The sequence below is a fragment of the Struthio camelus genome, chromosome 2, assembly GCF_040807025.1.
Source record: "Struthio camelus isolate bStrCam1 chromosome 2, bStrCam1.hap1, whole genome shotgun sequence".
Taxonomy (NCBI): domain Eukaryota; kingdom Metazoa; phylum Chordata; class Aves; order Struthioniformes; family Struthionidae; genus Struthio; species Struthio camelus.
Window position 1 is genome coordinate 119118563 of NC_090943.1, and position 25886 is coordinate 119144448.

At 36.3% G+C, this 25886-nt stretch overlaps 1 protein-coding gene across 3 annotated transcripts; it reads right to left on the reverse strand.

Moving 5' to 3' along the window:
* Positions 1 to 6575: 6575 nt before the first annotated feature.
* On the reverse strand, positions 6576 to 25859 carry NDC80 (NDC80 kinetochore complex component). 3 transcript variants are annotated; one of them, XM_068932293.1, is made up of 18 exons: positions 25747 to 25859; positions 24191 to 24312; positions 23446 to 23532; positions 22377 to 22500; positions 22003 to 22175; positions 20025 to 20127; positions 19089 to 19178; positions 17944 to 18037; positions 16747 to 16853; positions 15721 to 15865; positions 15236 to 15441; positions 13929 to 14081; positions 13549 to 13638; positions 12482 to 12574; positions 10495 to 10625; positions 9825 to 9927; positions 9314 to 9474; positions 6576 to 9143 (listed from the first exon to the last, which is right to left on the reverse strand). In XM_068932293.1, exons 2-17 carry the CDS (start codon positions 24286 to 24288, stop codon positions 9352 to 9354), a joined length of 1920 nt encoding a protein of 639 aa, XP_068788394.1. In that variant the 5' UTR covers positions 24289 to 24312; positions 25747 to 25859; the 3' UTR covers positions 6576 to 9143; positions 9314 to 9351. The 3 variants fall into 3 exon arrangements, with proteins under 3 accessions (XP_068788394.1, XP_068788395.1, XP_068788393.1); XM_068932294.1 differs by having other exon boundaries at positions 24191 to 24298; positions 25747 to 25854; XM_068932292.1 differs by having other exon boundaries at positions 6576 to 9474; positions 24191 to 24298; positions 25747 to 25854.
* Between the last annotated feature and the right edge of the window lie 27 nt (positions 25860 to 25886).

The following is a 25886-nucleotide window of genomic DNA, read 5'->3' on the forward strand; positions in this document are numbered from 1 at the left end:
GAATGTATAGGCTAGAAAAAAATTGCTCTATTAACATTTTAAAAATATCCCTCAAAATTTGTTGTTGTTTCTAAGAGAAATCTCTGGTCTAGGAATACATAAATGTAGTAAGCGGAAACAGTTTTATCTGTAGTCACTTTTTAATTTGTGAGTGACATTTTTATGTTGTACAACAGCTTGTACAACTTCAGAAACTAGAGGACATACATAACACATTCTTGGCATTTGCATATATGCAATGGGTGTACACTATACATTGGTATTGTTGCCTCAACAATTTTTTTTCTCTAGTTGTAAATTAATTACTTTCAAGCTTTCTTGGATACAAAATTGTATGTACACTGGCTTCTCATTATTTTGATATTCTGTAACAGCCAACTTTTTTTTTTTTCCACTCCTGGAAGTAAGGACTGTCCTATGTACTAAATTAATGTCTCAGCTATTTCTTGCCTGAGAGAACTGAATTATCATCAAGGCAGCATGTTCTGCAAAGAGACTATAACCATATATATATCCACGTTAGTTTAAACAAATGGTATTCTGATATTAAGTGAGAAAACATGTTGAACGGGAAAAACTCCAGACCTACCTTCATTTTCATTTTGCAACTGATGTGCAGCTGTGCTGAATGGCTTTCAGGCCAGGGTATAATAACAATTATATGTTGGAGATCATCTTTGCTTTCCTGACTGCAACAGCTTGAAAGAATTAGCAGGTACCTAAAGGAACAGAAACATTGCTCACAGAATAGCTGCACTACTTTCTTAGGTCAGGCAGAGCTTACTGGAGCAGCAGGCATCCAAAACACAGACAATATAGCATGTTTGTTAGGGTTCGAAAACAGATAAATGTTACTGCTTCCTTCAATGCTTTCTCTTGCTCTTCTGAACTCCTGAGCATTACACATCTCTCTGTTCCTATCAGCAGTTTCAAAAAGATATATCTTCGCATTTTCCTGTGAGGTTTCCCTAAAGGTTCGTCTGAAATTAATATGGATTTGTGGGCAAAGGGAAGTCTTGCTTTTTTGTTTTGTTTATTTTTCTTTTTACTTCTGCGCTGATTATACAGAAAACAGTACAAGAAAATTACCATTACATAATGCCAATGACATGGGCGTTAGCTCCAAAATCACTGGTGCATAGTTCAGTTCACATGCACTCTTCATAGCAGATAAAATACAGGAAACAATTTAGAAAATAAATGGTCTGCCTCCATAAGGAAAAAGAAATCACCGATACTGATTGGTATGAATGTTCAGTATATTCAGAATCATCTGGAAATAGGGGTGAATGATAAGTTTGCCACAAATACCAGCTTAATCCTCATCAGTGGTCGAGGACCAATTGGGTAGGGTGTGTAACATTTGTAGGACAGGAGCACAAAATATAGGACAAAACTGTCTAAAAGAACGCAGTCCTACTTCTCCATGGTCTGTCCTGCTCATCTAGAAAAGATACAAACAAGAATGCTCAGCAAGTGCAACTGCTTCAGTTAAAGTAAATTAGGACTCTCAGATTGGAAAGAAGATGATTATGAAGGCATGTAGAGAAGGTCTATAAAACATGGAGTGGCACTGAGAATGACCATTGTGAAAAAAAAAAAACCTCCTCATGCAAGAACTATGCATTTAACTATCATGCAGTAAAATTATGAGGAAGAAGATTTAAAATACAGAAATTTTTAATGCATAACTGCATAGTGGATTAGTCTCAGTGCTGCAGAGTTTTGTGAAAACAAACAGCACGTGTACTACCCGATTAATGCAGCAATGGTCTGTTGAGAGTTTTTAAAAATGATAGGTATATAACCTGTGACTCAGAGCATCTCTAAATCATGATTTGATGAACATTGGCAGGGCCTGTCCAACCTGGTTACTTTTCAAGTTCCTTAAATAGAATTTTGTTTCTCAGCAGACTTGCAAAGTGTAATTTCTAGACATGAGATAGCAATTCCATTTTAGGATGTTAATTACTTTGAAAAAAAAGAGAAAACTGATGAATTCTTTCATCTGTCTTCAAAATAAATATGGCAAGGGGTAAAGAATAGTTCTATCTAAAATGCAGAAACTTCATTTGCATGAAGATTAGGTCCTCGTTATTTAGCCTATCTCAAAGCTGGTTTAAAGAGTGCCTGCAGTTGCAAGGTTGTTAATTATGCACCGTGAGTTATTTTTGTTCTGTTACCTATTAATTCAGTTATTATTTTTCAGTCATCGTGGAAGAGGACCCTTTTTGATGGAGAAAGGAAAATTGCTTATATTAACCTACTGGATTTTAAAATCAAATGTCCAACTTTATTATTTTTCAAATTTAATAGTAGCAGTAGAGTATCTAATTGTTTGTTCATGTTGTTGCTTGATATTTCAGGTGATGGCCCAAAAAATTTTTTGGGGGGAGAATATATTTATGACCAGCCTGAGCCTAGAACCTAAATTATTCATTCAAGGAGGAAATTAAGTATCTGATTTTTCTATATTAAGTGAAGATATGAAGTAAGGTCCAGCACTGGTTTTTAGAAAGTAAATATTTTGCAAACGTGTAATGAAAGTTGCTGTGTCTCTGCTGGAATAAAGCACGTGGCCCTCTGGTAGGGCATGTTGCAGTGGCACAGTTTATTGAGTGATATTGGGTATTAGTTTCTACATATACTTAATGAGTACAAAGCCATACATTCCAAATGCCCTAACAAAAGGTGTTACTTTTCCTTAAGGTAGCAAAGGTTTTATATCTAATAAGAGGAGCCTAGTATCTCACATTTAGAACTCCAGAGACCTCTGACAAGGACCATTACAAAAAATACCTCAGTAAGAACCCATGAGGTGAGAAGCGAAATACTGTCATGAAACAAAAAACAGTCTGAGAGACAGAAGCCAAAGAATAGAAATAAACAGTGAATTTCCATTGTAATATTCAAGTTAAGGTGGATATGGAGAAGTGGGCTACCAAAGTGCTAGCTGATATTTTTTTCATTTATTTCTCAATAACTTGAAAAAAAATGGGTGAGCAACTGAAGTGACAAAATTTGTGAAATACAGTCTGGAATACTTTTGGTTGTTCAAGTCCAGGGAGGACTGTGAAGACAGTCTAAAGCTCCGAGTTAAATGACCAATGGGGTAACAGATTAAAATCTATTTTAATAAATTGAAGGCAACACAGGGACTGATCATGGAAAATGGGGAGTGACAGTTCACTCTCCCATGGTCCAAATTAACTGTATCAGCTACGCATTATGGGTAAAACTCGGTTCTAAGTTCTCACTGTTCCTTATGTACTTGATTTAAAAAAATACAATGCTACATTCTCATATAAAATCCAATTGAAATAATGGCCCTGATGACTGGAGATAGAGTATAACTAGTTGTAGAAAGTGAATCTCAGAAGACTGGGATTATTTATTTCAGAGGTGAGAAAATATAAGAGTTTTAATTGTAAAAATAGAAATAATCAGAAACTTCCATTTTGTGTCTCATTAATCAGGAAAAAGGGACATGGAGTTACATTAAAAACACTCAAAACTGATAACAAGTTTTCACAAAACACCTATTTAAACTGTGCAATATATCGTCTGAGTCATCAGAATTTATAATTTAGCAAGATTTAAAATATTTTTTTTATGTATATGGATAGAATAGACACCCAAAATTAAAAAAAATATATTAGGAGAAGAATTAATCATACACTTTGGACTTTGGATAAGATATCATTACTGATTAGAAAGAGCTTAAGTTGGAAGACAAGTCATCCCATATCTGATTGTTGTAGCATCTTTTGCATCTTTTTCAAAGCCATATTTGGAAGGAGGAGACCAGACTAGAAGAATACTTGTAGGATTTATTCTGGCAACTCTCCCTTCCTAGGATTGTCTTGGATCTCTTTCAGCATCTCTTCAGGGCAATGCTAAGGAACCACTGTGAAAAGTGAATTAGCAATAAGCTCTTGCTTCTCATCCACCAGAGACAAACGACAGCAGCAAAAAATGAAGTGGATATGACGTAAAAAGTCTGATAGTAATCCACTGCATCTTGCAAGTACCAAAGTCAACTCCCGTAGGCGAAATGGTTGTTTTATCAGGGAATAGGGATGGAGCAAACCCGCAAAACTTTCTTGCTATTTGAGACAAAGAAACATCAATGATTCTTGAACAAGTAAGTGAAAAACAGATATAACTACATAACAAATATGCACTGGGAGTAAACACAGGTTTTTGAAATCCTGGGAAGACTGCTAGAGTTTAGCAGTAGACTAAATAAAATTAATGTTTTCAAGCATTAGTATTTTAATAATTCCCAGAGAACTCTTAGTATTGCATAGTCTGAAGACTGGGAGCTTCTGCTGTACTAATGGTGGTACTATCTTTAAAGTGATCTTGTCACATTGTTTCTGATGAATGAAGGCACCAAAACTTTTCTAGGAGGATCTTCTCTTCTGTATGAGAAAAGATTTGGAATGGTAACTTCTCCACCTGTGACAAAGCAACCTCCTCTGTAAATCTAAGGGTGAAGCAATAATCAACTTCTTTGGGGGGGGGGGCGGAGGAGAGAGAGAGAGAGAAGTCTTTAAACAGGCAGGAAATATTAGAATACAGAAGCAGACACTCAGTGTCACAGATTATCCAAAATTATGCTGCTTTAAGATCCCAAGACTGGATTCATAAAGGGGTTTGGAGAGGAAGATTAATCTACAAATTTCAGTAGATTTGTCCCAAAATACTGTTTGTGAGATCTTTCTTTTCTAGAGCAGGGAAAGCTTTCTGCGGGATTTCAGGAATCCCTTTCAGCAGGAATTCATGGAGCTGATTTCTGCCTAGCTGCGAATGGGATTTGTCCTTTCATTCTTTTGTGCCAGGTTATGCAGTCTTTATAAACGCAAAATGATCCCAAGACCACTAACCAACAGATTGTTTTATCCAGGTTTTCCTCAAATATCTGATGTCAGCAACAACTGCTTTGTAACTGACATTATCATAGAATGAAAAGTGATACCCACAGTCTTTTCTTTGCCAACCATCGTTACTATTACCTGACCTCTGAAAACAAACTCCTTTTATTCCCCTCTTACTACTGCTCGTCAAATCTGTAAACTTATTCACTTTAAGGGAAATTATCTCCTTCAAAAATTGCCTTAAGAGTAAATTCCTAATCTATCTGTAAGTCTAAAACAGGCAGCAAAATGGCACGTAGATACTCTGCTCTTCTGTTGGATCTTGCTGTTTACTGATGCAAATTGACATCTGCCAGAACAATCCCATGAACTAGCAGAGCAAGTTGCCTACAGAAGTTTGTAAAATTATTTAAGTTTTCTCAGACTGACTGAGCAGTCTCTGCCTATCTCCTAATATACGATTGAAGATGCCCCTCTGATGTGGCAATGGCTAGGGGATCAATATTTTCTCATATAGTGAGGAAGCCAAGAACCATATGAGACTTCTCTTCTATGTGCCTTCTGTTCTTGGAAAAGGTTTCAAAAACCAAAGGCTACTATTTACCATCAAAGTCTTCTCAAAAGCATGTAAAAATACAGAACTCCAATACAAAAGTCTCCAGCATGCAGGACCGTTGTAAGGAAAAAACTCACAAAGATCATCACACAGCAATCCTTTCAGAACCAAAAAATCTGGAGATCAAGCATTGAGAAAGCAGACCAATGCCTTGTTCTATACTACTATCAAAAGAGCAAAATTCAGCAACTTGAAAGGAGACATTGAGGTTTCCAAGATTAAGTGGTACTCTATTTAGTCTCTTCAGAAATTATTGCACTGTTCAAAATTTTTACATATCAAACAATCTAGAGTAGACATAGGAAGAAATCAGTACCGTTGCCCACAAAATCTCCCTCCCTCTGCATAGAATCAAAGCATTTATTTTGGCATGAAGGACTCTGGACTTGGAGAATGGTCTGAATAGCCTTGCAATAGGAACTGAATGGATGTTGCCAAGCTAAAAAAAAAAAAAAAAAAAAAAAGCCTCGTCAGGCTCCTACGATCACCCAAGGAAAAGTACTCCAAAACTACCTAGTTCTTGACAGCGATACCAGTTTTTGACAGTAAAATGTGAAAAATTACATACTGTAGGGCTGAGAACAAAGCTATACACAAAGCTCTGCCATGCTTCTACAATACTCAAGTGCTACTTTTAAGATAGATAGGTAAGAAAAAAAAATCAGAACTGTGGTCACGTAAAGAAAGTAGTCCTTTATTGTTTAAGATAGTAAGAGGTTGGTTGGGAAGATTAACAAGGATAATATTTCTTTAATATCAAAGGGATACCTAGGTGCATGAATTGATTGTCAAAGTATATTGCACCTCTATTTCTTAGCGTTTAAAAAAAAAGACTTCTATTTTAAAAAGTTAAAGACATATTTTCCTGCTTATGCAATTTATAGTTTCCTATTTGAGAAATGTTTGTGTATTTGTAAAAAGTTCATACCCACACATGTTTAACAGAGAGGATAGTCAGGGAATTAATATCTGCTACTAGAGAATCATTAATCTACATAGTTTCTTTAGGAAAATCAGATTCAATGTGCTTATTATGTCATGCTTCTATCTTTCCAGTAAGAATCCATCCTTCAAAGAAATAAGTTTTAAAGAAGTTTTATTGAATATAAAATACATAGACTTAAGGCATATTATGCAGGTAAACTGTACAATGGATACCTGAGCAACAAATGGGGGAATGGTATCTATACAAAAGCCAAAAAATTACAAACTACTCATACCACTGAAATATGCAGGTACCAGCGCTAGATGTTTCTGATTAAGATCTTACATTCCAATTAAAAGAAAAAAAAAGCCCTCCTACATTAAGAGCAGTAATTATTTTCTAGTGTCTATTGCATAAATTAAAAAGCCACGTTCCAGATTAAGACCTCCTTTAGATGAATAAAGTCCACCAGCTAGCTTGCAAACCTTCCAGATAGGTGGTAGAAATTCTATTACACAAATGTAATTAAAAAATAACTGAATAGCAAACAATTTAAGAAATAATTAAGTAGCCAACTCCTACAGAAGCTCTACATTAAAGAAGTGCTGAAAAATACCCTCTGTTTTAAAAGCTGAAGTATTACCTAGCAGACATCAGCTGATGTTAGTAAAACAAAACAGCTATAAGTTATATTGTGACAAAAAATCCCCATAGTATTTTACAGAACCTAGGTCAGTGCCTCAGCTGATTCTGAAGTCAATTCAGTTAACGTGACATATGGGCCCGTAGCTTAGCCTAAAAATAAAAACATGTTGCTAACATTACAAATGTGGACTTTTACTATTCAGACTATTTTAATTTCAGAGTATTACGTTCACCCATACATGAAGAAAGGTCACATGGCAAAGAAGCTACAGATGCTAATACACACAAGGACAGTCTGTTACAGAATCAGAGAAAAAACGGGCATCGGAAAGCCAAGAAAAAGCGTAGTCCCTAAAAGAGCACTTATTAAAAAAAAAAAGCCACATGATGATTGTTCTGTATATGTTTCACACTTTTGTTTAATTAAGTAGGATATTGCTGCAGAGAACACAAAAGTGTTAGAAAGCTCACAAAAGAAACCTCTAAAGAGAGGGAACTGAGATTTGATAAGAGTTAAGCTGTTAAAAAAAAATAAGATTTTGCAAAGGTAAAGTTATAGAGGATAACAAAAAAGCAGAACTACTCTGCTTGTTAGAAAGCTTTTATAGCTGTGAAATTCAATTTCTGGAGAGTAACAGAAGAACAGAAACTTAGAAATTTAATTACAGCCGTCGTTAGCATAATGGCTGAAACAAAATACTCGTACTGGAGTCAAAGATTCACATACTGTATTAAGGACAACTGAATTTTATACACACTGAACAAATTGTCTAGAATTAAAGACAACTCAGTTTGTGAGAGATTAAAATTAAAATAAAATAAAGACAACAGTCTGTTTTCAGAGGTTAAGTTGTGCATCTGTGTTTGCATGATCTGTGTTTCACTCAAATATTTTGTCTAATTGTAGAATGAATAACTTTCTTGAGGTATTGGCCTCTAAACTTTCAATAAGCATAGGCACCACTTGAACAGACTGCAGAGTTTTTTTATTGTTGTGTGCTTGAATCAATGATATTTATCATTGAACTCTAGTCAAAACCTCAAATACCTCAATATTTTAATTAGGAAATACCATCATAAATTAAATTGTCCAAGGCAATACATGCTACTTTAAAAAAAGAAGTGTTTATACAGAGTAGACAAGCAGATACTACTTCCACTCGCAACGTGGCATTGAGCAGGAAACAGAAGTTCATGTAAAGAGATGCGGTTACATTTTCTTCCATGTATTTGGACTAGATCTCCCTGTACGCTAACTTTACTGCTGCTTTATTAAGGAAGAAAATCAGATAGATTCTGGCCTACCAGCTTAACAACAAAAGGCTCATTTTTGAATATTTTGATGTATTCAACATTAACTACATCTAAAAGTGATTAACTCTATTGCTAGAATTCATATGCTGTCCTACCTATAGCTCTCTCTGGTACACATATTAAGGAAGTACATTAAGGTTTCATCTGGGAGCATGACCAGTTAGAGATAAAAGATTAGTTAGTTTGAAAACAAAGTTTTATTCTTTAGACATAGACAAGACTGCTCTATAACTGTTGCTCATCTTTCCAAAGAAGCTTTGGCTTTTCTTTCCTTTTTTTTAAATCACTGTCTCTGGGCAGTTTCATAGATAATCGCAAATAGGTGGGAGACTGGAAAACATTTACCTTTAGTCTTGCTGATGAACTTTCTTGAAGGCTTTGGGAAGGACATGCATTGTCAGTCTAAACGTGTACTATATATGTACTACCAAATGTACAAACTACACCCCAAAAAGGAAAGCGTACTCTTTTTCCCACTTATTAATGTTTTTTTGTAAACCTGTAAGATTACTAGGTAGTTATTGTTGAATAGCAGTATTTCAAATCGACAGTACCCTCTGCATTGTGCTGTCACTTGCAGTCCCATCTCTGAGCGCACTCTGGCTTATTATTTTAGTAAGGCAAGAATACAGTCAGTCTGTTGAGTATTCCTAGTAGAGCACAGTTATAAAGAAAAATTAAGTTGTTCCACAGTTTTGTTGTCATTTTCTTGTCATTGTCTTGTCATGTCTTGTCAAGACATTTGTAATCTTCCATAAATACACTGTGAGGAGAAAGTATAAACAAAGCCTTTAAAAAAAAACTTGCAAACAAATTGTTTAATCCTTTAATATATTTATGTCATTCAAAGGAAGTTCATAAACACTTCTTTAAACTTAAAACTAATTTAGCTGATAAGCAAAGGAAGTGGCCATCCTTTAAGAGATCCCATACGAGAGCTTCACAAATGCAAAATTTTCATCTTTTGGTAATTATACACTTTCAGCCTTCCTTTTGTAGCTGTCTAGAATTCTGGTCAAGGTTGACAATAGATCTTCAGACATGAATTCTTCATAGTCTCTGTCAATTTTCACGTTCTGTTCATCAAGATATTTCTAGAAGTGAGTTATAGAAAGTTGATTAGAACTACAGTGTCTCTATGGTACTGCTGCTACTACTAAAGCATTTTAAATCATCATTGCATGGGTTAAGTGCTAATATTCAAGTACTTCTGTGTCTTTCAGAGAAGATTAAGCTGACTGGATGCAAGTACTGACATTTAATGATTAGTGCCGATTATTTATACCAAATGTTTTGTCAACAAATTTATTTACCAGAATCCACAGACTCAGTGTAGCACCAATAGTTGATACTTTAGTGAAAAGAGTAAGTTCTAATGTCCACACATTTAATTGCATAGATAACTCTAGAAAGATTTCACTCTGAATATAAAATTTTAGCTTACCTCTATAGATACTACATGAGTAGTAATCACTTCTAGAAGACGATTCAAGTTATCACCCGCTTTCCTGCTCTCTTCAGTTGTTGTTTGCATAACAACCTGGTATCTAAAAAGTAAAGGCCCTCAGAAAGTCACACTGTAAAATTCCTGACAGCTGAAACAATCTCTTTATGAAGTAGTATACATTGTCAGAGTATTCATAAATTCATTAAATTAGATCAGGCTACATTTGTTTATTAATACCCAACTTAGAAGAAAAAGGACCACACTGTGCTAATCAACATGAGAAAAGAGTACCTCAGAGTATTATATTTTGAGTCAGTGTAGTCTTTCCAGATTTTAACGTGTATAATGCAGTCATCAAGTATGTTTGTTGGAGACAAACTAATATCCTTACTACAACCATACATATTATAAAGGTACGTGGAAAACAAGAGTGCACTGACAGAACAGACTTCTTAAGTTTCCTAAGAAAATATTAGGTGTCTACAACGAACATTGTTCAAATATAAATTTGTGACACTAGTACACTGAGATGAGTACCTGCTCACTAAAGAATTTTAGATATTCATTTATAAGATACTAGATATATTAGAACTTAAGAGAATCTCTTTATCCTTAAAACAAACAAACCCACCCCGTAAAACCCAAAACTTAATGTTATGGGCCTTACTGTCGCTGAATATCATGCAATTCATTTGTGGCTTCACTGAGACCTTCATTGACACCACTCTCAAGTAAGTGTTTGTGCTTCTCTAACAGTTCCAGCTCATTTGCACATTTTTGCTCTTCTTCTTCTGCCTCCTGTAAATAATAGCAAAGAGAAATATGACATAAATTAGGATTGACTAGGAAATTTATTTCTGAATATTACTCATCCTGATACTTGAATTAGGAATTCACCACAAAAGTAACTCCACACTTATCACTCCAAATTAAAAATTCTGTATTGTCCTACAGTCAAAACCAATCTAACCTTCCCCTTATTCCACCATCATCATTTCAATGTGTGTGTTGCAGCTATCTTCTATTTAGAGTTCATCTGAAAACAAAATGTAATTTATGTGATTACTCTCTAAATAGCTGGAACATCACAGGCTATTTTTTTTTTAAATCCACTTTGAATGAAAAAGACTTTTCCCTTCTGGCTCTGAAAGGTGCATACAAAATATATCCAGTTATGTTTCCAAGGAGAATGACACTGCTGACAGTATACATAACACTCTTAAATGCACAAAAGAAGCTAAATGAGTTCTACCATCACTAAACAATCAGTTCTGGTAAAGTTTAGTATTCCACATAATTATTTTTGAAGCATGATGTTTCAGTAATTTCACTTACGGATAGCATTTTAAGTTATAGGAAAAATTACATGACTGTCTCATTACAAACTGTCCACTAGCTATTACTTATTTTATGAGCTTACCTTAACAGAGAAGAAATATGCATGACAACCATTAAAAGATGTATTTCAGGTGTGTTTGAAACCAATAAACTAAATCAATTGCCTTCAGTAACCTAAGCAGGTTATTAGCAGTGATACAGCCCTCTGTTTTATGGCTACATCACAGAAGTTTAGATGTGAAAGAGCAAACGTTTTAAACGTCAGCTTAGTTCAAACAGGATTTTTCTCCTGAGCACTGTGGCCCCCTCAAAATCTCAAAAGACATGCTGTTAAAGAACTCAAAAGGTGTTGAAGTAGCCACTTAGTTATTAACTGGGAGGGCGATGTTTTGTTGCTAAACCAAAAGTAAAGGTGAGGAAAAGGAAAGGGACTGCAGCCCCTTGGTGGGGAGAGGAAATAAACAAAGAAAACAATTTTATATCACTAATACTAAAACATTTAACATGTGCTTTTAGCCAAATAATGTTACTACATTAAAATCAGAGAAAACAACACATTTAGTACAAACTGTAACTGTATTTATTATATCCTAAACTGAGTAAACAAGGCAGAAATCTGCTTCAAGCACATGCTTTGAGACATTGAGATCAACAGGTGGATGTGGCTGCTTCTGTGACTGGATATAGTAACTCACGATTTACAGGATCTGGCAAAGAAAGATACCAAATTGTCTTACAGAAAAAGGAAACTGATTCTCTTATGATAGGAAATATTTCTGAAGAGAATGAAAGAGCATTATTGCATCATCTGCAAGAAGACAACCTAATGGTGACCTATGCCCCAGAAAGGCAAAATAACACAAGATCATCATGAAAAAAATAAGTGAACTAAGCAGCCTGCAAACAACAAATTTTTCCTTTTTGTCTGACTTACCTATTTGCACAGACCTAGTATTTCATTCAAATCTCAATAGACTAGTGTAACATTCTCTAGCAACTGCATTCTCTAAGGAAACTGTTACACAACCTGTGTAGAGATAAAAGCTTTCTTATGCCTTGATTGTTAATTTAAAATTGGCTTAAGCTTCTCAGAAAGAGGAATCGTGGAAATTGTTCTCCGATATCTAAGACAAGATGGGTGGAAGGAAGAGAGGACAGATGCCCAAATCCTCCTCCTCCCAAACCCACAATGTATAAATACAAAAGGAACTATATCAAAATAAGATCTGTCATAAACTTAAAAAAAAAAAATCTAAAGCACAACTTTTCATTAAGGATAAATTCTTCATTGTCATCAACCTATAAAAATGTTCTACCTTAAGCTTCTGATGGTAAAGATCATCCAGTTTTTCAGCTTCTTCTTTCAGCATTTTCACACTGCTTTTCCTCTCCTCTATCATTGTGTTCACCTAGAAATAAGGATGTGATTAAGAAAAAGTATTAAAAAAGAAATCCAACATACAACTTCATGCCATCACAGACAACAGCTGTGATAGTCAAGAAGCACTCATTTAAACTGGAAGTGCATATTTAAAATAATTTCTATTATGTGCAAATATAAAGAATTGTTAAGTGCCATTTGGTATCTATACAGCTGGACCTTGTGCCATATAATCCTAATTTTCCAAGGAGAGAGGGATGAAAAAATATATTATCTTCAGTGCATACAATGCTAATAAAAGTTTGTATTACCTGTAAAGGATCTTGTGCTGGAAATAGCAGTTTTTCTAGAAGATTAAGCTTTGAATATAGAGTTCTAAGTTTTCAGCGTCAATTATTTATGGTTTAGAAAAATACATTAACATATTTTCAACACTTCAGTCTCAAAGTTTGGTTTCAACCTAATCATACTCACTTTCCAAAAAGCTTTCCAGGGACTTTTATACCTTTTGAAAGAGTAACCTGTAACCTCCAATGAGAACGGCTTTTTAGAAATCTCCATACAAAAATTAGTATAAAATTTAAGATCATTAAATATTTCCTGGTGACAGTAATTTTGCGGCTGGTACGCTGCCATTTGAAGCATGCTATCTGACCAGAAATTTTCCTTGTTTCAGCACCTCCTGAATCCCATATTGCTAGAAATCTTCCTGATGACAACTCCTTAGTGACGGTAAGCCAGGCAACCAGATTGGAATAGGCAGCTTATTAAAAACAAATATTTCCAATGCTTATGGTTATCAGGTACGTGTAATTGCATAATCTTCAATACACCTTGTTACAGCTAACAGAGAGAGACCCTCAAGCTTTTAGGCTCCATCAAAATTCAAGCAATCCTCTTACTACTTCCCAAAAAACCCACTCCACCTGTCCAAAAGGTCCAGTGAGACTAGCAGATACCATTATGGTGTCTTGATCCTCATCTTCATTAACCAAAACAAACCTGTTCTAAAGTATCTTCCAAACCCATTTTCCGGTGAGTAGCTTTTCTAATTTCTTCCTCAGTCTGGTTTATGATCTCCATAAGGGGAGCCTGTAACACACATGCAAGAAAAATTGCATTAGCCAGATTATTAGTGTAAATTAAGGGGTATCCCAGTATATCTTTTCTCTCTCTAGTTTCTACTTATGCTGCTGTACCTTCCGATACCAAATTTCCTTCCAATAGCACAACACAGTTACATCAGTTCATCACAGAAGCTTTTCATTGAAGTTTTACGGAAAGTTTAAGAGTGGCCTTCCCAACACTTCCAAAGAACACTTTGAAATATATTTTTTATCACAGTGTTAACAGAAACAGTTGGTGCACTTGGCACTACTTACCTTAATCTGAGTTCTATATTTGACGAGACAATTTGGTCCTGCCTCAGGATTAAACTGAATCTCAAAGTCATGGCCTTTGGAATTCTCAGCACTTATTGGAATTAATTTCAGCTTTCTAGCCAGTTTATGATACTCTGCCAGTTGTGTTTCGATCTATTCAGAAGAGAAAGAACAAAATCTTAGGAAAATACAAGTGAAAATCTTCGCAAAAAGTATTTTTATGATATTTTAAACGGGTGTCTGAATTGCTCTTTAGGAACGTGTATCCAGGACATGTCACAGTATGCAAGAGCTGTAAGTATTTACAGTTCAGAAGTTTGCATTTTTTGGTTTAAACGTGGCTTTATGTTGCTTTCAGAGTTTGCTCTGAGAGGTTTCACATGCAATTTTCTCTACTCATCTGCTGTATTTTTTCCTACCTCAACTTTTTGAGAATTAGTTGATAGAGAAGGATAAGTACATTTGAAAATACTACAAATTACTAGAAGAATGAGTAGTCATCATATTGATATTCCTTCTCTCATTAGCTTTGGTGGCAAATACCTGATGTACGTACACTTCCTAATAACATATTTTAACTTGGGCATACCTGCGGACATAGCTTAGAAAATGGTGTATTTTCTGATCCATGGGTGCCATTTACATGCAAATATCAAGCAAGATATCTTTTGCAGTTTTATGTGCTTCACACTTGTATACTAAGAGCAATTTAAGATGTTATCAAGTGCTTGATAAACCGTAATCCTGCCAAACGCAAAACATTTGTTACTTAATTCTCTGTTTAGCAAAGTAGCAGCTTTTAAATCCTGCCACTTAGAGGGACACATTTCTTCACTCTGTAAAATGAGGGAATGAATTTGTTCCTTAAGAAGTTTTATAATAGAAATTCCGCACAAGGGACCCATGTGGCTCTAAATGCACGTGGACATATCGATCCGAAGCACTAGCTTTACATTACTTCTTTGATATGAAATCTGAACACAAGCAATTTCAGGCTAATGTTATCAAAGCTGTTGCTGCTTTAACAGTGAAAGCTGACAGCTATGCACATTTCTTGCTCTGTCCCTGATGGTGCAGAAAAACATAGAAAGAATACATCTTCCTTACACTCAAAACAGAATAAAGAAAACTTTTCAGAGAGAATATAAATAGAAATCAATTTTTATCATTTTTTAAGGCTGTAAAGAGACATCCATGCTATTGTTGTATTATTTAGGAAAGAAGTTAGCAATAGTCCAAGTCTCAAGCTTAATTTTGTATGATGAAAACTGATAGCTGCCTCTCAGAATAGCAGTATTTTCACATACCGCCTCTTTATTTCTCGCATATTTTAGCTCCTCATTCCACAGCTGATGTTCTTCTGCTTCCAGTTCCTTAGTCAGTTTGTTGATGGTTTGCTGCAACTCATTCCTCTCATGATTTATTCTCTCAATGTCAGCAACCGAGTACTTCTGGTTATCAAAGATGTACTGGAGTCGAGTATTTTCCTGCTTCATTGCTTCTACTTCCATTTCTGAGTTCGTAAAACATTCATAAAACTGATGTAAAATATCAGCCTATATAGTTTACCCAATCCATTATATTTTGGTGAGTAGTTATCTACATTTCATTTCTCTAGTGTACAAATGGCTATCAGCCAAAAAATCTCTTTATTAGAAATTCATTTAACAAAGTCAATTTGTACAATCGCGGTACACCAAGTATCTCACTCTGTCCTGAGGCTGAGAATTATAAAATACTTTTAAAGCTATTTCTAGCTTCACCAATCATCTGTGACCAGGACCATTCTCACCTGCTGTCTCAACTTCTTCATTAACACTTTTCATTTTCTGATCAAGAATGGCTGTATGAGACTCTAGATTTGCCATATAAGCTTGGTATTTCTGGACATCTGCTTGCAATGAAGATTTCAGCTTTCGCAGTGATACTAAACGATCCTAGTCAACAGACGGAAAGAACAACCACTATTTTATTATCTACAGTAATTATTTTACTTTCCAGACAGGACAATAGAATAATTACCGTCAACCTTAGTAGTATAAATAAAAATTTAATTAAAGTTCTTCAGTGTTTACATCTGTGGCATCTGACTCAAGTCTGAGTCGTTAATAATAAAAAGAGGCTGAAAAGATGATTTGCATCTTAATTCTTCCATTTTAGTATTTGACCTTTCTGATTTGCATTAGGCATTGCATAAATGAAGTTCTTGATGCAGGTAATTCAGAAGTATCACAACAATACGCAAAGGGCAGATGAAATTAAGGGCAAGGAAAGTTAGGAATAAAACCACCACATTTTGTGTGCAGGCTGGAGTCTCAAGCTGCCAGCTGCGCAGCCACTAACCTGTTCTGAATTTAATGATGCATTAGAAACGGAAACCGTCTTTTCAAACACAATACTTTCCTCAAAATATATTTTGATTGATTGTTACCACTGTTTTCCATACTCCCAACCCTTAAAAAGTTCTCCTACAAATATTTCGAAGAGATATTGTTGAAGTCCAGATAAATAATGGTTCAATTATTTCATTAAGATTACAGCCAATGCAAGCTCTCATAATTTGAAAATATCTGCACAATGTCAAACCAGTGACCGAAGACTTCACAATAACGTGTTCTACTACAGTGGCCCAGAGTCTGTAATAACCAGGGCTAATTTGAACCTTCTAGAACACTGAAAACAATTTTCCATTTTTCATAATGTATTATCGGTATCTTGCTACAGAATAGGATAGAGGACCTCCACAGTCAATAACTGAAAATCAAGCCAGGTCTCTGCCCCTCCGCCCCCCATATACAAGCACAGACAGTTTACTAACCGGCTCACTTTCCCTTTCTTTTTCTAGTCTTGCAATCTCTTCATGAAGCCTTTTGTTTTCTGCAGCTAAACCATCTATCTGGAATTCATCTATGTTAAATAAATCCTCTAAAGGGGGAAAAAAAAGTGATATAAGTTAATCTCATTGAATACCATCATCTATACTGAATGCCTGTGTAATTGCTATAGCTTCAGCACAACGAATACCTGTTATCTGAGCATTTTTTTTTAAATCTGAAAACTAAAACCCATCGTATATTAACAGCTTTCATTACAAAGCAAATAAACAAAATAATTCAAAGAAGTTTGTCAGTCTTGTAGTCATACAAAAGCTAAAATCACTGCTGTGACATCAGAGTTTTCAAATTCTTATACAGCCCACACTGTAGCATAGTGGTTGTTACACAAGTTTCATCTGCTCCAGCTTTTCAAGAGTAGTCTCATTTACATATTTCTTTTTCACCCGTGTAGTACGCTGCATCTTAAGCCATGTTTTCTCTTAATTCCCTCAGTCTGCCAAACAACGGCATGAAGACTTTTTTCTACTAACATCTTTCTGCCTGGGAATTTATGCCACCTCTCCAACTGATTGTTCCTGCTAGCAATAGAAGGGTCCTTAGTCTGCTTTCCCTAAGAGGGCCCAGAAGGCGAGAACTAGTTTCCCTCCCTGTTCCCACATTCTCTGTTGCGTTTCTGTAGGTGAGGAAATGAACGAGTCCAAAAAATTCATTTTCCAGCTCTATGAAGGCAAATAAAAGTGCTAGTTTGAGTCATACTTAGGAATCCTCACAATAGGGTATGGAACTCTTACAGACTGTTTTCAGAGCTTTTTGAAGGAACCAAACTTTCTTACTCATCAAATCTGCAGCCTTTAGTGACAATTTTTTCCACTCTTTCAGAAACAAGAATGATCTGCATAGGTGGAATTTGCACCAGAAGACCTGCATACTGCTTTTCTATCATTACAGTCATTGAAAACAACAGGCCTACACAGGTGCAGCTGACAGCAGAGTGCGACCTGTCTATCTGTATTGATAACAATGCATAAAACAGAATTAAGTCAGTGTAACTAAGGTTACCACTTGGGAATTTCAGCTTTCCTCACCTCAGATCACACTTGTTTCTTTTCTCCTAGCATCAGGCTTGCCCAGTTTACAAACAAGTAACACAAATACTTTGCTAAGACATGAAAACTTACTTAATTTTGACTGCACTTCTGCATCAAATTCTTCAAAAGTATCTCCCCCTTTCATGAAGTGCTCATAGCACTTCACAGTGTAGTCCATGAAAAGCTGAAAAACAATTTAAAAGGCTTTCATGAAGATTCAAAGGGCCGTAAAATAGCTAAACAGTACAAATCTACTCAACCAATGGAATTATATAGAGGTGAAAAAATATCTTGTACCCATTCGACTGCACTTCTTTCTATAAAAGGTCTACTTATGGGCATCTCTGGTTGTTTGTTTTCTTTTTTTAAAAGAATAGAGCATTGGCAGATGATATTCAGACAAGAGGTTGCATCTAGAATTATTAAAAAAGGTTTAGAAAGACTTGATTGATTTTATTTGGTTACCTAATCAGGATAGTAGATACAATATTTAAGAATTTATCACCTTAGACCATATGATCCTCTAAGTTTATAGGAACAGTAGCTCTATTCAGTGGAGCCCTTCAGTAAACATGAACACTATACTTCAGATGTACAGGTGTTAGAGAATTAATGCTAGAATTAAAAGAAGGTTACTCAAAAGGATAATTTGCTGGATTCTTTAAATTTCAGGTCTTGCAGAAAGAATTAAGCCAGTACTGTAAATTTTGTTTCAACACACAAATATACACTCACGCGTACACACAAGACCTATGTACACATTTAGTTTAAGCATTTCTCCTTGTCAATTGCCAGGTTTGTAACCTTAGTCCGAAATTCCATTTTAATTTGAATTTTTGCAGTTCACTAACTGTTCTGAAATGTTCTGGCACATCATACAATCTTTCCGAACATCTGCTGTGAGTTAACACTTAAGGTTAAACCTGGATAGTACTATCAAATATGTTAAAACAAACACACACACACACAAAAAACTACTGAATTTTTAAGTGCTAGACTTAAATTGCTGGTCTATTTCGTAGTTAAGAAATTCAACATCTCCACTGCTTTCTACACGGCAAACTAAGAAGATGCCAACTGAAGCCATTACATTTACTTTACAATGAAGTCACACTGTACTACTGCTAACATTAGAAGACTGAAGTCACATATTGTATATATTTAAATTGTTTAGTTACACCATATGGCAACATTCAACTGAACAATTACGACAGTCATTTACTTTTTTACGGTACCTTATTATGTACAATTCCGTCATCTGTCTCTCCTCCCCAGCTCTGTCCATCATCAAACGATGGTGCGTTTTCCCTTATGGCAGAAAACAGCTAAAAGGCATAAACATACACACAAAGAACAAATTTGATTATGTTGATAAGTTTTCATATCAGTTGCATGTTTGTGACCAGCAGAGTAACTTTGGATTAGTATTTCAGCAAGTAAGGTGTAATGGTGCTGCTTCACAGCAAGCTATTGTGTTTTATTGACTAAAAGCACAGAGGAAGAGGCACTAACTGGACAGTCAACACCGCCAAATTGCCTTGATAAGTCACATGTATTTTTTCCAGCAAAAAAGGCAAGATTTTCAAATGTGCCCAATTAAGCAGTGGTGAGCTTCTGGCATAAATTGCAAATTTGGCTCAGACCTGAATTGACAGCAACTGTGAGTTATCACGATAAAGAAAATACAAAAAAACTCATTCTATACAATACATTCTAAACACTTGAATAGTTGCTACTGAAAATTGCATCCTTCAACTTTAAATTTAGGATAAGGCAGGTGTCACAATAAGTTTCTTCACTGAAAATACATTTTTAAAATGATTATCATCCTGATTATACCTGTGAATTTTTCATGATATTTTTAAGTATGTATATACAATAAATTATTTTTGTTTCTCATACAAAAATTTATCCAGTGAATGTAGTTTAAAAAAAAAAATCACAGTATAGCATTAAAAACTTCAGTTTACACATTAGAAAACATTAAACTTTAAAGTTTACTAAAAGTAAGGCTAAAGGCTATCTCCATAGCGGCAACGAAGAATCCTTACTTTTTTCTTCACATAAATAAGAAGCAAAGGGATTTTTAGAAAGCTATTAAAAGATCTGTTTGGAAAATAGCATTCCAGTCTGAAAATTGGATTATTTGGCTTAAAGAAGTCAGATGCTACCTTGACACAATCAATTAACCAAACCAAAGCTGTGACAATCTGAGGCCATGTGTGTGGTGCTCCCACTGTATACATGGAGCTTTTTGACAAAGGAAAAGGGTACCTACAAGGGAAAAGAAAACACGTTTTTAATAGCTGTGAATAAAAAAGTGACTGAAACAAATAAGCACAATTTTACATGTAGGTTTTGAGGCACACAAGGAAGAACAAACTTAATTGCACTTTATATTGTACATCAATAAGAGATGTGCTGTAAGAACTCAGCTTAATTCCATTGTGATGGGTTTCTCATTTTGGAAATGAAGAAATGGATATTTGTTGCATGTGCAAAGATTAGGAAAAATTAAGGCCTCCTACAAAGTGTGAACTATTTCTTCATGAACTCCTTTGCCTAGATACATCTTCTGCTTCCTAGCTAGCTTATTACATTGCTTTGTCCCTCTTAGTACCAGCTGCCCTTAGATTAGATCTGTCTTTCACCTTCTGAAGCTACTATAGGAAGAGATGTGCACACCCTCTAGGTGCTAGGGAAAAGGAGTGGGAGCTCTATGAAGATGTGATACATAATGAGACAGAGACCTCAGTGGAAAGGCGGTGAACGCAAAGGAGGGAAAAAAATAGTCCAATGGATGCCTAGATTCTGTTCAAACTGGATGTGCAAGCCTGAAGGATTTCCTGACGTATAAGACGAGAAACTGAAACAAAGAAGTCCTGTTCTATAAGGCAAGATTCTTGCTTCTTGGGGTCCAAATGTGCTTTCAAAACAAAAAAGCAGCTGATGATTAGATTACTATTATGCAAAAACAGGAGGCATCATTTCAGAGCAGCTGCATATCAAAGTATTAATATTACTTATAAATATGGAACACGGATGCTATACTGCTAATTACAAACAGGCTCTCAAAGCCTTCTGAAATGCAAGGAACAGAAGTGCAAATTTTAATCCAACTTTAGACAGACAGCTGCAGAAAGTTATTTTAGAAACATAGGACAAAAAGCTATGATAAACTGACAGTTCCAAATGAGCGCTCATGAACTTAGCTTGAGGATTTTTTAAAATGAATTATTTAGGTCCATTTTCTAACTCTCAAAAGATTTCTTAAAGTGAGTTCTCCAAATAAGTCTTTCTATCCAGGATTACATTTTCAGTGAGCAGAGTAAGGCCTCTTGAGAGCAACATTCTTTTCAATGCCTCAGCTAGATCAGCAGTTTCAAACGTTATCGATTAAAACAACTTCTTAAAGTACTGAGAAGTGAACGGAACAGACATACACAGCTAAGGAGACCTGGTACTGTAAGCTAAGTACACTATCATAGAAATCTTTGACAACATTATAGGCTCAAAGAAATCTACAGAAGTAAAATACTGTTTGCTTTTCCACAGGACTGAAAAAAATGACCCTTAATAACAGGCAGAGTTTTTTGGAAAACGTTGGTGCAATAATGATTCCAAAAACTTACCCCATTGAACAAGAAATAAAACACTCAACTATTTAGTATTTTATCTTTAGCTTTTTTTAATTTCCCTCTCTTTCAATGCAGAGTGAGAGAAATTTCAGGAAATCCGATTTAAAACTAAATGGACAGAATCTAGTATTTTGAAGTCATTTTTAGTTCTTGCATTTGAACACAATGAGCCAGAGTTAGGCTGCCAAACTGAGGCCAAAACTGAAATTTTTATTCAGAAAAGTGGTTTCTCAAAGTCTAACAAAATCTAATAACTATCTTTATTTGTAAGTTACAAAGTAAGCTTCTAAGATGTTTGAATTGAAGATATATAATAAAGTCTGGGAACGAGAGGCTGAAGTCAGAGCTTACCAGTAATAAAGCAAAATAATTACAGCATTGTAGCTTCAGAGTCTAATCTTAATAAACAAGCCTGTCCCTTTTCCCCAGCAAACATATAGAACCCTTAGCTTTATAATTTTTAGCTGTACCACATCTATTTAGCATAACAACCTAACAATAATGATCTTACCCAAGCTCTTTAAAAACTCTGGGAATTTCCTCTTCAAATTTTGAATCAGGCAGTTCATAAGAAGGACAGAGAAATCCATAGATAAAGGTGAAGATTTTTAAGAAATCCTTAACAGAGGGAGACTGTAATGATTTCACGGAGACATTATGGGCGTAACCATTCTCAACAAGAAGCTGAGAAAAAGAAACATACACATTAAGTAGCAAATCAGACAATAGATAAAATCTAAAATTGAGGCCATGAAAAATAACTGTTTTGATTACTTTCTTTTATCACTTAAAACAAATGTTTAAAAGAATAGTTTAAATGAATAATAATAAAATTAAATAAATTAAATAATAATTTAAAATACATGTTTAAAATGAACAAGTTACCTCACAAAGCTGTTTGATACATTGTTGAATGTATGCCTTGTCATGAAGTGGCCTGGGATCCTTGATCTTTTCTGTACCAAACACACCATACTGACTGTTGCGTGAACCTCCAACACTGCTAGTTCTAAGATGAAAAAAGCATACAATTCTTGTGACAATATCTATAGCCAAGAACTCTGAATATTTTAAAGCTGTCCTTATGTTTCAGGGATACCTGAAGGTTTCTCTTGAACTAGAATGACAGAAAAAACCATCAACAAGTGGAATCCACCAACAACAGTGAGGTTACTACATCCTAAGTGAATATTTTCTTCAGTTTAATCGAGAGAAACAGACTTTTATAAGAGTGGAAAAATTCCCCTAAGGTGAAGAAACAAAATGATGTAAACACTTCATGAAAGCTAAAACATTTAAGAAATAATTAAAAGGGGCAGATCCCTGCAACAGTGGGGTCCTATGAAAGGAGATGCCAACAGACATCAGAACACAGAAAGGCATGAATTCAGATCGCGTGGCCTGTTGGAAGGCCAGGAAAGCTGAAAGACTATAGGCTTGCATCTTAGACTGAAGAAGAAACTAAAGCAGAGAATATCATACGTGATCCTTCTTTTGCACGATTTGTGCCTCATTTAGTCTTGATTTCTCATTTTTTAAATCTTTCTGCATAAAGATATCTGTTTTTTCTGAATGAAGACACAAAATATAAACCTAGGCAGCCACACTGGCACTGTAGGAAAGCTTGATCAAAACCTGCATATTAAAAACATCTCCCAAGGCTGTATTGAAGAGGATCATGCTTCCCTAAATAGGTCAATCAATGTTTTGAGCATCCCTGCAAGTTCTGAAGCGCATATCATTCCCAAGAGGAGGAATAGCTCTCAAAGCTATTCCTGCTCCACAGCATTATTGTTTAGTGATCACATTGTGGAAGAAGATAGACCTGAAGATTTTTTGTCCTCAGGTCCATTTTTCCCTGTAATGAAAATCTCTCAGAATGGACAAAAATTGCAAAATGTTGTGGAACTGCTATTGTTAAATTTGCAGCATAGAAATCTAAAGGTACCAATACCTTTTCCCAAAAAAGCTGACTTTTCTTTCAGAAGTTCCAGACGTAGGTTTGCTCATGCTCAGTTTCCCAAATGTTCCTCTGTCTTTCCTGGGGAAGAGGGGGAAGGATTAAAGTGACTACTTTTTCTACCGCTTCATCTTTTGCTCATGTAAGAAAACTGTAACACATGCATTTAAATCTACGTATCTTCAGCATAGCAGCATCTTGGTGTTGTCAACTGGTTTTAATGCATCATGGCCCATTAACAAAAATATTTCTGCAAGAAGTTTTATTTGCATACATTTTATACATATACACACACTCAGATATCCGCCAACACATATGTCAAAAAAGCATTACAATTTAAATTGTGTCATGAGCATACAAGTAGATTAAAGTTTTAGATCTTAGAGTAATTACATAACCATCCTGCACATGCACATAGATGACATCAGTTCTGACATTTAAAGCTTATAACATCAAGGAAAGTATTTACCAGTCCTACAGAACTCTCATTTATTATTATTTATAAACTCTCATTTATTCCAGAGGTACAAGGCATGTGTTTGAAGTTAAACCAGTTTTTGCAGAACAGGAGCACTCGTGCAGATATCCTTTGCTGCAGGCAGTTTTCTTTTTGCTGCTTCCGTCTTTTTCTGTTGCTACTTACCTACTCATAAACATATCACAAGAGTGAAGAGACAGTAAGTCTCTTCAGAGATAACTTTATGGACCTACTCCTAGCAACATGATCAGTAACACTTACATTTGAGGTGTCTGGAGACCCATCTTGTTGGTGTCCTGTACTCTCAGTGCCATCACAGATTGCCGACTACTCCCGGTAGTACTTGAGCTTCGTCTCATTGTGGCTAAACTGTAAGTCACAGCCTGTCAGTATGGGAGAATTCAGGATCTAAGAATACTTGCCTTTCATAACACCACAATGACTTTCTAAGGGGTCAGGCTAAGCAAACGGAATTCTATGTTAGACCAATGACTAACATTTTCAATTTGATTAGCTGTAAAGAAGGCCACACTACCATGACTACTGCTTCGAGCACTTTATCATCGAGCACTCAGTTCCTTAGCCACTACCTCTGAGCCTGCTTATCAATTTCGAGAATGATTTTACAGTATCACAGAGAGCACAACACCTGGAAAGTCTATTCCGAATTAATATTATGGACACGTTTACACTATGGAAAAAAAAGAAATGCAATAAAACTGGAAGTACTGAACTATCTCCACACTGGTATTAAGTGGGATTTTTAGACAAATAGAACTCACTTACTTGACGAAAAACAGCATATTCTGCCCTCTCTGTAGAGGACATACATTATTTGTGGGGCGGGCTCAAATGACTGAACTAACTGAAAAATTGTCATTACAAACATTACCAGAACACGGTATCAACATAAATTATGCCTCACAATTATACTTCAAGTTTCAGTTCTTGCAAAGCATGACAAAAGTTCAACTTGTTAAGCCCACTTTTTAAGGGCATTTCATTTGTAACCTCATTTTCATGGCAGTGGGAGGAAGCTGCATTTTTCCATAACTTTATTGGATACACACCACAAGGTAAATTGTATTTATAAAAACAACAAATGGCTAGCTTAAGGCTATAGTTTGCTCGAGCTGACACACCAAAACAAAGGTTTCGAGCATGGCATAATCAGCCACAACTGCATGCGTTTGCATTAGCAGTACATTTAAACTGTATCAAAGGGAAAGCGGGGGCGTTTACAAGACTTTACACGGGCGATGCTGACAAGCCTAGTGCCACAGGCACCCGCGTGAGCGAGGGCAAGAGAGTTTCTCAGGGTCAGGCATCCGGGGGAAGATGGCCACAGGCCGCAAGGGGCCTACTGCTCGGCCTTCCGTCACGCAGCACACCTGTGCCCTCTCACACGCCTCACATTGTTATTTTCTACCGCGAGCCCATCTCCCACGCACAGGAGGGCGATAAGACACATTAAAAACCGCTTTTCCCTTCCTTCACGCTCTCAGTGGAAATAACAGCCCCCCCCCGACCCAGGGGAAAAGCTCCCGTTGTGCCTCAAACGCTAACCGCAGCGGAGCCGCCCGCCCCTCCTCACAGCCGCGGCCCCCTCGGGCACACAGAGCCAGCCCGGCTGCCCTCCCCTCCGGCGGGGCCGCGGCCCCCTCGTCACCACCGCCCCGCACACGCCCGCCCGGCCCCAACAGCCGCCCGCCTCCGCCGGGCCGGCGGCGGGGGACTGACCCTCACTGGGGGGGGGGGGGCGCCACCGCGCAGCGCAGCGCAACACAACGGCCCGCCCGGCCAGCAGCCCCCGTTACCGTTAACGGCACCGCGGCGGCTCCTTCCTCCCAAATTTCAAATCCACCCGCCAGCCGCCCACGTCACGCACCGCGCCTGGGCGCGTTACATCACAGCCGTGCGGCGAGCGAAGGGGGGAGGGGGTGATGCCGTCACTTCC

Bases quoted from the DNA above. Each gene is read 5' to 3' on its own strand.
- NDC80 (XM_068932293.1), bottom strand. From the start codon at position 24,288: ATGAGACGAAGCTCAAGTACTACCGGGAGTAGTCGGCAATCTGTGATG. The intron at 15,442-15,720 runs GTGAGAATGGTC...TTACGAACTCAG, and splicing joins TGAAGAAGTTGAGACAGCAG to AAATGGAAGTAGAAGCAATG. The intron at 9,475-9,824 runs GTAAGCTAAAAT...ACTCACTTCTAG, and splicing joins CTCATGTAGTATCTATAGAG to AAATATCTTGATGAACAGAA.